General features: G+C 37.9%; 2 protein-coding genes across 3 annotated transcripts; both read left to right on the forward strand.

Annotated features, from left to right (window-relative positions):
- The first annotated feature begins 254 nt into the window (after positions 1–254).
- On the forward strand, positions 255–4,430 carry crk (v-crk avian sarcoma virus CT10 oncogene homolog). Its single transcript, XM_060888013.1, has 3 exons — positions 255–775; positions 1,614–2,185; positions 2,267–4,430. The coding sequence occupies exons 1-3, from the start codon at positions 556–558 to the stop codon at positions 2,402–2,404; spliced, it is 930 nt and encodes a 309-aa protein (XP_060743996.1). The 5' UTR covers positions 255–555; the 3' UTR covers positions 2,405–4,430.
- Positions 4,431–6,518: 2,088 nt separating this feature from the next.
- Positions 6,519–13,354, forward strand: ywhae1 (tyrosine 3-monooxygenase/tryptophan 5-monooxygenase activation protein, epsilon polypeptide 1). Of its 2 annotated transcripts, XM_060887991.1 has the most exons (7): positions 6,519–6,719; positions 8,638–8,837; positions 8,925–9,031; positions 9,278–9,484; positions 9,800–9,936; positions 10,642–10,683; positions 12,239–13,354. In XM_060887991.1, exons 1-6 carry the CDS (start codon positions 6,656–6,658, stop codon positions 10,647–10,649), a joined length of 723 nt encoding a protein of 240 aa, XP_060743974.1. In that variant the 5' UTR covers positions 6,519–6,655; the 3' UTR covers positions 10,650–10,683; positions 12,239–13,354. The 2 variants fall into 2 exon arrangements, with proteins under 2 accessions (XP_060743974.1, XP_060743973.1); XM_060887990.1 differs by lacking the exon at positions 10,642–10,683 and having other exon boundaries at positions 6,522–6,719.
- The last annotated feature ends 412 nt before the right edge of the window (positions 13,355–13,766 follow it).

Consider the following 13,766-nt stretch of genomic DNA (forward strand, 5'->3'; position numbering starts at 1 on the left):
AATCTTTCTACAGTGTACAGTGAGGCTCAGCATGACTCAGCATTTTCAAATAAACTACACACGACTGTTAAACACTTGTGTGAGGATTTAAAACAACACAGTGGACACGAATGAGAGTTTTTTAGTGACACGACCACAATTGTAGTCACTTTCCCTCGATATTTCTCCTATATCGAGATACTTATTTCTATTTCTGGAAGGTGTCGGCATGGTGATTATGGAGGGTCCGTGACGTCACATCCGGGAAATAAGGGCAAAGATTGTTTCACCAGTCCGCCATTTCAAATATTTGAACTTCCCCAGTGACAACTTCTAGTGCAAGACGGGGCGCCGTGATTTCTCTGCTAATCTGGGGCAAAAGGGGCCGCCGGTTGGTTGTGCACATGTGCGCTGGAGCTGTGGCGCTTTGTGAGTAAAGGCGAATGCTGTGGCTGCTCGGGACGAGTTTAACGGCGGAAAGGAGCTGAAGTTTTTGTATGAGCTGAGCTGAGCGCGGCTGGCGGATCCGGACACACAACAGGCCCCGGGTGAAGCCTCGGTTGTTGGGTGGCAACCATGGCCGGACACTTCGACGCGGAGGACCGGGGCAGCTGGTACTGGGGAAGACTTAGCCGACAGGAGGCCGTGTCCCTGCTGCAGGGACAGAGACATGGCGTGTTTTTAGTGCGGGACTCTATTACCAGCCCCGGAGACTATGTGCTGTCCGTGTCAGAAAACTCAAAAGTCTCTCATTATATCATCAACAGCATCAGCAACAGCCGGCAGTCCGCTCCGGGTAAGACTGCGCTAATGCATGGACCTGGTTAACTAGCGTTCACACCGACTAGCACACCGACTGTAGCACTAACACGTCTCTACACAACGCGCGTTTAAGCCTTTTAAGCGTGTCCTTTGTTCATCGACTCCGCGAAATAGCTTCTAAAGATGAGAAAATTCTGTATTCTTTAGGTATCTAATCTTAGTATTTTGATTTTGTTCATTGGCTAGAAAGCCAACGTTAGCTAGCTGCATGCTAACCCAGTCTGTAGCTAACAACTAGCATCACTTGACGTACTGCAGACCTTTTTTTTTTATTATTATTCAGCTTTATACGTGAGGCGGGTGGAGTCCTGGAAGACACTTTGACTTCTAGAATAATACTGAAGTATCTGACTGAATCCTTATTTGGTTGGAAACCACTTAACCACAAGGAGTTAGCATTAGCTTTGCTAGTTAGCTTGCAGAAGAGCTAACTAGTCAGATTCCACGAACATGTTAAACATAGTTTAATTGTGTACACAGTGCATGTTCTTGAGTATTGAATTTATTATATATATTAAAAAAAAACACGGATTTGTGTTAGAACTAAATATTTCAGCCTTTGACATTGACAGGTTAGGGGAAAAAAAAATCAGTGATTTTTGAGAATCCTTAATGCTTTGGGTTTTATTAAAGATCTCTTAAGTCTATTGAAGATTCAGATATCAAAATGGTGACAAAGGTTATTGGTCTACAAGTTTGTACATGGTATTAAATATAAATGCCATTCACTGTAATATTATATAGTAATTTATATGAACTTACCATTTATTTTAAAAAGGCATTGTATGATCTCTTCTCTCTTACCCCTTCAGGTTTGGCTACTTCTCGCTTTCGTATTGGAGACCAGGAATTTGATGCACTACCTGCCCTGCTGGAGTTTTATAAGATACACTACCTGGACACCACCACTCTGATCGAGCCCATCAACAAAGCCAAATACGCTGGGATTGGTGTTGCTAGCATGGGGCCAGGAGGAGTTCCCCAGAGGCTTGAGGAGGAATATGTCCGTGCGCTGTTCGACTTCCCTGGCAATGACGACGAGGACCTGCCCTTTCGAAAGGGCGATGTCCTGCGGGTTTTGGAGAAGCCTGAAGAGCAGTGGTGGAACGCACAGAATTCAGAAGGCCGTGTGGGTATGATTCCTGTGCCGTACGTGGAGAAATTCCGGCCAGCTTCTCCCACATCAGGGACCCTGTGTGGTGGAGGAACAGGCTCTGTAGGCAATTCCGATGGCCACAATTCCCAAGCCCCTCCTCTGCTCGGTGAACCAGGCCCCTATGCCCAGCCAACATCTTTACCCAACCTGCAAAATGGGCCTGTGTATGCCAGAGCGGTTCAGAAAAGAGTTCCCAATGCTTATGATAAGACAGCTCTTGCTTTAGAGGTAAATTATCATTGAAGAATATACCATTGATTTTTTTTTTTGGTCTTTTTGCACTGGTTAACATTTTGTTCCCGGTTTCAGGTTGGCGACTTGGTAATGGTGACAAAGATCAACGTAAACGGGCAATGGGAGGGAGAGTGCAAGGGAAAGAGAGGCCATTTTCCATTCACGCATGTGCGCTTACTGGATCAGCACAACCCCGATGACGACCCGAGCTGAGATTTGAGAATAGTATTCTTCTACAGCCCTTAAATGCACACGCCCTCTCCTCTCACACCTCATAACTGATGTGCCCAGCAGTAGCCTCTTCTACTAGATACTTCCTGTATGTCCGTTCATTCTGTGCCATCATGTCATTCATGCCAATATATACAGCCATTTCCTGATTAGATCTTATGCAACGATCGAAGGTAATCGTTCAGTAGACACTAAACACCATGGACATTTCTATAGTTTACCATAGATGGAATGTTGGTGTGATTTATTGTGCATTTAAAAAAAGGGGGGGTGTCTGGACAAGTCTGCTTGGACTCAAAATTTAAGCAGTTTGGTGTTGCTATAAGGGACTGTTGCTCTGTGTTTGAGTAGCCTACACTACTCTTACTGATTTGCTAAAATCCGGCTGCATTGATGGGGATTCGTTTGGAGCCTTCTATCACACTACAAATAATCTACCATGTGATTATGTACAAGATGCCTGAGAGAAAATGCTGATCATACACATATTGTTTACTATTACATGCTTAATTTGTATTCCTTTAAGCATTTTTGTGCACACACAAGTATTTTTGTGTTGTCTTGTTAAACAGTCCCTTTTGTTTCTTATTGATCACTACGGAAGAGTGTTTTTGGACCATGGACAGTTTATTTAGCAGTTCCAAAGTAGTTTTGGTTGGGGGGGGAGTACAATGTCACTTGATTGAACTTGTGTGTCTCTTAAAATAAGTAGTACTAAACGGTTTTTACACTACCCCACTAAACTATCAAATGAAGATGCAACCAGTTTTACCACTTTGTTATACACAGTGAGATTTAGTGAGTCACTGTGTGTAAAATGTACATGCCTCAAACATGTCTTTCTAGAAGTGTATAGACACTACAGTAGTCTTCATCTATGATTGTTTTATGTATCTGTAAGCCAGCCGAGTACAAGTAACCATACAGCAATATTTGCAATCACACATCACTGCTTCATAGTGGCAATGTTTATCACTCATTATATATACAATAATCGTTCCTTTAACCAGCTGTTTGCCTTTACTGCAAAAGCACCAAATAAATAAAGCAAGTCGTCTTTAGTATAGCCTCATAAACAATGGCTACAAATAGTGTACAAGGATCATAACGAGCCCTCTTGTATTTAAATGATGTATTCCACTTACTGTAGCTGCTTCCCATTTTTTGAAAAGAAGATAAGGATCTGATGAAATTGATTTAATGAACAAATGTATAGCACTGAATGAATGACCATCAGCAAACACCAGGGGCATGATTATTGTAAGCAGTCCTTTGAATGATCGAAAATAACATCATGCTTAGTCATTTCAATATGGACAATCACCTGAGAAATTGCTCCCTCCATTATATCTGAAATGTGAAGGTTGGATATGAAGAAATAATAAACGTCAAATGTATGTCACGTTAATGAAGGATTTTCTTTCTGCTTTAATCCTAAATGCAATTAAGACAGGTATTCAACTGTGGAGCATAAAATCCCATTTGGAGTATGGCCCTGTTTTTCAAAGTCTAAGCCAAAACTGAATTCCAAACATTTAATAAGCCATAAAGCATCAGGTAGAAGCATCCAACTGAAACTTCGACTGCACCAAAATTTCCAGGCCGTTTGGTATTTTTTTTAGTTAATATAAGAGATGACCTCCTTACTTGATTTTTCTGTCATAAACTGTATAAAATGAAGATTCATCGACACTTATTATGAGTCTCATGTCTGATGAGATTGTTTAATTATTCTTTCATTCCTAGTAATTATGATTAATGCTCCTGAATAAAGAAAGAACCAGTGTGCTACGTCCAAGTCGGCTGCGAAGTGACAGTGCCCCGCGGTTTCGTACTTAAAGTATTATTTTGTTTTTGTTTTTTGTCTTAGGTAAAATTTACATATTTACTTGACATTAATCTATGTTCATCTACTGCCTCATAAAACATCTAAATGTGTTTTTTTTTTCTTGGATCAGCCTGTACATGAAATGAAGATAACCCCCAATAGTAAACTATTTAAACTCCATTCTTTTGACTGTGTCAGTAATTTTGAGCAGCATACATGACTGAAGTACAAATTTATTCCTCTCAAATGCACATTTGCTTAAAGACATTTGATATATATATTCATTTACTAATCTTTAGTAATCATTTGATTCTGGTAAGGGTCATGTGTTGGCTGTTAGTCTGTCACGTGGCACCAAAATCACACACATTCATAACTGGGGTAATGTAATGTGGTGAACAACAGAACTGTTTAAATGTCCGTTGTGGACATTAGTTAGAGGATCTCATGTCTGGTCCTAAAGGTATTTAGGGAGACTGACTGACAGTACTTCATTAGGACCACTGCACTAATACTGAATAGGGTCTTCATTTGCTCTGAAATAATTGTCATGTTCTTGAAACCAGTTTGGGATGACTTTTTCTTTGTGACATAGTGCTTTATCATGTTGGAAGTAGCCATTGGAAGATGGGTACATTGTGGCCATGATGGGATCACATGGTCAGCAACAATACTCAAACAGGCTGTAGCAATCAATGTCCCTAAAGTGTGCCAAGAAAACGTTACCTAACCTTACATAACATTTAATGGACATGTTAGGTCCATGGATTCATTATTCATCTTCTACCGTTTATCCGAACTACCTCAGGTCACAGGGAGCCTGTGCCTATCTCAGGCGTCATTGGGCATCAAGGCAGGATACACCCTGGACGGAGTGCCAACCCATCGCAGGGATTCATTATTATTTTTTTATTGGCAAGTAACATGTTGGTCTGGGTATGAACAGCAGCTTACAAACCAAATAACTAGAAATAAAGTAAAAACTAGTATACAAAGCATAAACAGTGCAACCACACAGACCCCTGTGCAATATCAGCCGTTTTCTCATCTCTCATCTTAAACTAACATTTTTTTTTTAAATAAGATATATAAAAACCAAAGGGAATTATATTGCCACATCAATTATTAATATAAAAAATACCAGTATTCATTATTAATACTATTGCTGGTGTCAATTTAAATAATTTATGTTGGAAAGAACTTGGGGTATATTTAAAGCCCCAGAAACGACTAGAAACCCAGAGCCTAGAAACATCTCTACACCTTTATCCTTATAAAGAATGCAGGATCTATGGACATCTTTTATATGAGTCATAAAAAGAATTTGTATCTTTTAAATATTTTTATAATAATTTGAATATAAAATTGAAAATGTTTTATAGACGTCATTTATTCGCATACTCATTTTCAGTAACTTGTTTACTTTAGTACTCTCAGCAGCTTGATTCTGTCAGTCTTGACATGTCCAGCGCCTATCCTGGGAGGGATAGGAGCCTATCCTGGGACTGAGATGGGACAGTAGAGATTGGACAGCAGAGATGGGACAGTAGAGATGGGACAGCAGAGATTGGACAGTAGAGATGGGACAGCAGAGATTGGACAGTAGAGATTGGACAGCAGAGATGGGACAGTAGAGATGGGACAGCAGAGATTGGACAGTAGAGATGGGACAGCAGAGATTGGACAGTAGAGATTGGACAGCAGAGATGGGACAGTAGAGATGGGACAGCAGAGATGGGACAGTAGAGATGGGACAGCAGAGATTGGACAGTAGAGATTGGACAGCAGAGATGGGACAGTAGAGATGGGACAGCAGAGATGGGATGGCATGCCAGGCCAGTACAGGACACCATGTATATGCATAGCCACATACCCATTCACACCTAGGGGAAATTAAACAAAGCTAATCCACAGAATAACATGTCTGTAGACAGAAGTGTGTTCTGATTCCTGTCCAAAAACCTCACAATGATTCACAAAATGGGATCTATTTTCCCATCTATTAATGTGAACAAAAGGGACAATCAATCATTCAAAATGTAAAGTGTGGCACAAAACAACACATCTTTATTTTTTAAAAGAGAAATTCAAACTTTCATAAACTCTCTTAACATTATAATAATAATAATAATAATAATAATAATAATAATAATAATAATAATATAGTGGATTTTAATAAATAAAGCCGTTTGTAAAAGTCTGAAGGATAAAATAAGGACTATGGTTGGTCCCTGCTGTTGTCCGAAGTTCCCGGATGAAAGCCTCCGCCATTTTTCCTCCAGTTTCACCGGCGGACGCGCTTCAGTACCATTCAGGCTGCAGCTGCTGGCTTGTGCGAGGGCCTGCTGCTTCACTCACACTCCTTTTCTTCAAATCCGTAGTCCACTCGTCGCACATTATTCACTATGGCTAACCGGGAGGATTTAGTATACCAGGCTAAGCTTGCTGAACAAGCAGAGAGATATGACGGTAAGATGATTTTTGAAGAAACGCTGTTATGTGAGCGCTGGTCCGTTACCTTACACTCACGCTAGCTGTCGGGCGTAGTGTTTCCTAGCTAACTCTGGTTAGCATGGTAGCTAATATTAGCGACTTAGCTAATGCAGTAATCTCAAGCAGCCAGTTAAACTAGTTAATGGGGTGTGTTGAGACGTGTTAATGAACCTGCTGCTGTCTTAATCGCATAACGAGAATTCGTTTGGCGTGAACAAACTACGTGGGTCATCATAATTCGATGAGGGATGGAATGAAGATGGAGACGTTAGTGGAACAGACAAAATGGCGGATAGTTATTGGGCGAGGCGAGCTGTTGCTAGCCAAGGCGGCGGGGGGGTGGGGGGAGTCACAGACCTCTATACCCCACCTGACATCAACAGATTTAATTATAGGTTGCAGTAATCGCCATTAGACAAATTTGTTGGTTTACAATTAGAGTAAATCTCAGTTGTCATTACAGCGATAACGTTAGTAACGTTATTTCCAACTTGTTAAGTCGCGTTAAAGTCTGAAGTAGCAACACAACCAGAGCGGCTCTGCTGCATGTCGACGAGGATTTCTCCTCAGACTGGTGCCAAAAACCTCACTGACAAGCTCGTACAATACGAAAAACATTTCGACTGACATTTTATTTATTTCTAATGTATCGGCTGAGCTATCAGTTAGAAAATAAAACGGTCTTTTGTCCAAGTTGTTTTAGTGGCCAATGTATTCACAGGACAAAATACATTGTATGGTCGTATGTGGTACCTGTCACATTAATTGTTATGGACACCAAAAGGACTGTACATCTGTTAAGAAATTGTATATGTTTTTGTTTTTTATAAATGGTGACTGAAAGGAAAATTATTCTTTTTTTTTTTTTCTTTTTTTTTTTTGATGACTCATGCTGCACTAGTCTTGAGTTTATCCAATGAAGTGCTCTCTAATGTATATGTCCCTCCCCCTGTGGAGGGTCTTTTGCAAGCATGGTTTGTCTTTATGCGTATTATTATTATTATTATTATTATTATCCCTTTAGTTAGGAAATAAATGGTTGTTGTGCAATAGGGTGAAATCTGTGCAAATCCAGTTATGAGATGAACAGTTTGGAGGCATGTTTTATCAACTAGGGCTATTTAGTGCCAGAATGTCTTACTTCTCTGATATTGATTGAGAATATAATTTTCTTTTTTTAGACAGTCAGAGCCTTTACATCAGTAAAAAAAAAACAAGTAATATGATTTACTATCCCTTTTAGACATACCAGATAGCTTCCCTTGGTGAGTCTCTGACTCTCCATCACCATTAGCATCGCTTACGGTCGAATTCCGCAACAGCATCTAATTGTGTAGGATTTTGTCCGTGTTAAAGTATGTATACGGAGAAGTGCGCCACAGTTTAAAAAAGAATTATTAAACAATTAAACAATCACTCGTTTTTAGGGTTTTGCTAAGTATTTAATGTAGCACAGGACTTTGTTTAAATTCAGTGTGGATGTGGCAAACTTGAACAATGTTGGGTAAATTATTCAAACTAAACATGTCACTATAGCCTACTGTTTTAAAGAAAACATGTTCACATACATGGGAACAAACCACCGCAGTTGAGCCAAGCAGAGATGCTAAAATACAAGTAGTGTAACTACTGCCCAAAAAAAATCCATTTTAACATAAGCACACAAGCACACTGCCTTTTCATTTTAATTCTTTACACAGTCTGTGATTTATGATGTATATAAGTAAATTATTTGTGTCTGTGTCTCAGTATGTATTGGTAATATGAAATCATTAACCATGGCATGACATGTGTGTCTCAGTAACAGATAAAATGGATGAGACATTTATTGATGCAGTGAAATAAACACCACTGTGCCAGGATTGCTCTTTTAATTTACTTTTTACTTTCACAGAAATGGTTGAGTCAATGAAGAAGGTGGCTGGAATGGATGTGGAGCTTACAGTTGAGGAGAGAAACCTGCTGTCGGTGGCCTACAAGAATGTCATTGGAGCCAGAAGAGCATCCTGGAGGATAATTAGCAGCATTGAGCAGAAAGAAGAAAACAAGGGTGGGGAGGACAAATTGAAGATGATCCGGGAGTACAGGCAAACAGTAAGTAGTTCTGATCCAGTTAATCTGATCAAAAAGAAACTGCCAGTTTTACTCTATATTTATGAACCGATGTTTTTCCGTTTTTAGGTTGAAACGGAGCTGAAAACAATTTGCAATGATATCCTTGATGTGTTGGACAAGCACCTAATTCCGGCTGCTAATTCAGGAGAGTCAAAGGTGTTTTACTACAAAATGTATGTAAATTTTGTTTGTTTATTTAAATAAAGCTTCATTGGGAAAAAAAAGTTATTTGGCAAAGCAAAAAAACATTGTTATAAATTTTTATATTGGACAAGAAATATTGCACTGTTTTATTTGTTTTTTTAAACCCACATGTAATGGTGGGAAAATTTGCAGAAGTTCCTCAAATGAAAGTGGTGAATTGTTGTTTGTATGAATGATAAAAACCACACATTTTGCTTGTATCTTTGATTTCACAGGAAGGGTGACTACCACAGGTATCTCGCTGAGTTTGCCACAGGAAACGACAGGAAGGAGGCTGCAGAAAACAGTTTGGTTGCTTACAAAGCTGCTAGTGATATTGCAATGACAGACCTTCAACCTACACACCCCATTCGCTTGGGTCTCGCTTTGAACTTCTCCGTATTCTACTATGAAATCCTCAATTCTCCTGACCGTGCATGCAGGTTTGTTTTTTCTCTGTGATGTATTAAAGCTCTGACATTTAACTACAGAAATACCCCACAGTTTCTCCAGTTCTCACTGTATATGTCAGAACAGGCAGATGAACAGCACTCATGTTAAAGGCTAATTACAGAGGAAGCCCATTTTGACTCCTACTTTCTTAAGATCACAAGTTGGTGAATTGGCAGTGACTAATGTATCAGGCATATCCGAGAATGCATCAGGCTGAAATGTTGACTATCTCTAGTGTTTTGACCTTTTTGTTTACTTAGGAACACACTACAACAAAGTAATGTCATGATTGTTATTGGTTTCAGGTTGGCAAAGGCAGCATTTGACGATGCTATTGCTGAGCTTGACACGTTGAGTGAAGAAAGCTACAAGGACTCCACACTCATCATGCAGTTGTTACGTGATAATCTGACACTATGGACTTCAGATATGCAGGGAGATGGTAAGGCCCTCTGCATGAATCACACAACCGATTTAAAAACTGGGGATAGCCATGAGAAAGCGAAGATTCATGGACCAGGAGTATAATATACTCTATATGACCTAATCTATGTGGACATCTGATTATCACATCTATATGTGCTGATTGAACATCCTGTTGCAGTTAGTCCCTTCTTTTCTGCTATAACATTCTTAATTCTTTTGGACGGGGTTCACTAGGTATTGAAGCCTGTCTGTGGGGACTAGATTAAAAATAAAATATAATTTTAACTGACTAACACAGTCATGTTAGGAATGTTTCTTCTATTTCTATTGATAAATTGTTTTATCCAAATTTGCCTGGATACCAGGAGCACTTGCAACTCTAGAATTCTGAATAATGAGTGTTGCTGTTCTCTTTGTAAAGAGTAAGTAAAGTACTACTGGGGGCTCACAGTACATTATGTTCAGAGATGGGGCACTGTGGTACTTGGGTAAATAACTATAGGAAGCCCTTGTGCATGTTAATTAAGGCATTGTAACTAGTTCCCAGTGTAATTCAGTAGAAAATCACTTTTAAATTTTTTTTTTAAATGCATTGGTTATGAATAGGAGAAATTTAAGCTCATTATCAAACAAAAATCTCTGCATTTCCGTATGATCTTTATTGTACAAAATGTTTCATTTGTTTAACCTTTTGCTTTTCCCCTCTATTCTTACTGTTTAGATTCCTAAAGGGTATTAAGTTAATTGCCCACAAACTGTATTTGTAAGTGAGCCCATTTTTTGCTCTGCTATGTTGCTAACAGTATTGCCACTCACTCACCTTAACCTTTGAGCTAAGGTTTGGAATCTAGAAATCTACTTGTATGTCTCGAGCATGTCTTGACATTAACAGGTTAATAGAGATTAAAACATGAGAGAAGTCTGCAATTTATTTCAGAAAGAGAAAAGTATAATTGTAAATGCTCACCAGATGGCATCTGATAATGTGACTTTTGGCAAAGATTGTTCATATTCTTGGAGGTTCATGTTCTCAGACTTTTTCTAGTTTGACCTTACTGGTTTCAGTCACATAAGCAGTTTAACAGTTAGACTAAGAAAAGAGGTTTTAAACTAAATACAATAAATGGTTTTCTTAACTGCTTTTTTTCCAAAGAATGAAAAAAAAAGAATAATTTTTTACTTACTTACTTATTTAAAAGTCTAGGTTCAATTTTTAAATCCAATTAATGGTTTAACAATATTTCCAATCTGGACTTATGAATGTCATGATGATGCTGTTACCGTTCCCAATGTTAAGTGCCTTTTAAGCTGAAGACTCGTGGCACTATTTTGCTCATCTTATGAATGATGGCATTATTTATCACGCACAGGTTTAGATGTTACATTAATTAGCACCAGACTATTATCACTGAATGCATGTTGCTATGCCTCACATGACTCAGATCTTGCATGTGAACTCTTAAAGCACACTGCTATTGTGCCACTGATGTTTCCCATACCCTGGCAGCAGAAAAACGTAGGAAGCTAATTTAGTGACTAAGAGGATGTCTGTGTCAGTTAATTAATCAAAGTAAGATCAGGCAAGATTGTACTTTCCAGATTCAGTATAAACAAAAAACCTACATTAAGGAGTTTGTTTTTAATCATTTGCAGTATAATAGCCCTATTGGTAAAATGAATACAACACAAATATGGTTCTCCATTTAAGATCAGCTGTTTTTTATAGCTGATTATTATTATTATTTTTTTAATTTATTAATTTATTTCTTTTTGTTTGTTTATTTATTTTAAATCGGTGTATCTCCATACATGAAGGGCTCAGTGTCTGCTTGGGTGTTGGTGTCTCATAAATAAAGTGATGTGAGATGTAGTTCAGGATTTACACCCACAGCTGCCATGCTGTGTTTCTGTTAGAGTGCAAAGTGTGTACAGTCAACAATGTGTACAAGAAAGTGTCAACAGCCAACCTTTTGATTCAGATGGAGAATGGAATTTAACACTCTGCTTTATGCATTTGTAATCTAAATACAATACATGCTTGGATATGATTCTGTGATAAAATTGATATTGAGGACATTTTTGGCATTTGGTTATTCAAATCCCCTGGAAAATGTGAGAATTGATCACTTTACTATTCTCTTATCTGCTTTGTTAATGATTTATTTCACTTTGTTGCATGTGTTCTCCACTAGAAGTGCTTTGGTCTTGGTTGAACACACTCGGATTATTGGTGCATAAAGTTTTAAGGTCTAAATTGTACAATGTAGAACATGTGGATGATGAATTCTGATATGTCGATGTATTGTTTCAATATGCAGGTGAGGAACAGAATAAAGAGGCGCTGCAAGATGTGGAGGATGAGAACCAGTGAAACATCACCGCCAATATCAGACTCCAGCCCACTCGCCCCCTTCCCAAAGTCCACTCATAAAAGTGGCCACAAAGCCCAACCTCAAGAATGACATGCAACAGCTTGATGCCTCTGTTGTGTTTTTTTTTTTCCTGTTTTTATTTTTATTTGTCCTCTAGTTTTATTTTTAAGTTGTTTTGTTTTATTATTATTATTATTATTATCCCTTTAATTGAAACAAGAAACCACTTCTGAAACAGACATCAACTGTAATTTCTGATGGGCAGAGCTTAGAGATTTTTTGAATTTTTTTTTTTTGTGTGTCTTGGTACAATGTTCCTTTTTTTTTTTTTTTTTTTTTTTTTTAAAAGTTTATTTGCTTTGTTCCTCAACATTTTATCAGTTGCTGGATATGAGTTTTTCTTAATGTAATTGCAAAATTAACTTTTATTACTATTACTGATATGTCTACTATTAGGCTATTAGTTGTTGGAGCTGTAATATTTGTGTTAGTGCAATTATCAAATGCAGTTAAATGATTAAACCTTGGAAAGGGCATGTCCAAAATAAAGTGCTCTTTTTGTCAATTTAGATTTTCAGAGCAAGTTTGCAATTTTCTTTATCCATGTGGAGCAAATGCTTAACATCACAAAGTAGGAGTTATGTAGTGATACTTAGCAGTGGTGCGGACTGTAATTTGTGCTAAAATACTGTATTATGCACATAGGCTGACGGTGGATGGATAGTTGCCGCTCTAAAAATTGAAGGAGCCTTGTTGCTTTTAGAACTTAAAATGCAGGTCTCCATTGGCTGTTTGAAAATATTAAAAAGCACTAATAAAGTTGATTTTAAGCTCTAAGTATTTGAAATAATCGATCTCCCTTCTTCCCCTAAATTTATATATTGCCTACAATTTCATCTGTATTTTTTGTTTATATTTAATTTGATGCTAATTTGTACTACTACTGGAAATTTGACTGGAGCCACAGAAAAAGAATCTGTATTAGTGTTCTTATAGAGAAACAGCATGGAAATAACACGAGTTAAAATAAAACTGCCTCAAATAAAATCTTTTGTGATTTAATTTTGCATGTTTTGTAATATATCCATTTTCCATGCTGATTAAATGGGAAACTAGTAAAAGGTAGAACAGGTTTACTGAAAAAAAAAAAACTGCTTTTATGTTTTGTCTAAAATTGGGCACAAAAATGTGAACAAGTTGTTAACTGCAATTTACAGAGTTTAGTGTGGGTTTCTGGTGGAACCTTCTGAATGATAAGAATTTATTATTAACTATTAATTATTGACCATTTCATGGCACTGTAAAAGCTTCTTGGACAGGACGGTTATCAAACGTATGCAACTTCATTATAATTAAATGGTAATCAGTTTGCCAGTTTCACTGTTCTTTGTTCTGCATTTTGGCATGTACATTTTTAAACCAAGTGCATGAAAATAAAAAATAATTAGAAAAGCACTGAGAATTAAGCTTGGAT

This window comes from Tachysurus vachellii, chromosome 15 (genome assembly GCF_030014155.1).
Source record: "Tachysurus vachellii isolate PV-2020 chromosome 15, HZAU_Pvac_v1, whole genome shotgun sequence".
Classification (NCBI taxonomy): domain Eukaryota; kingdom Metazoa; phylum Chordata; class Actinopteri; order Siluriformes; family Bagridae; genus Tachysurus; species Tachysurus vachellii.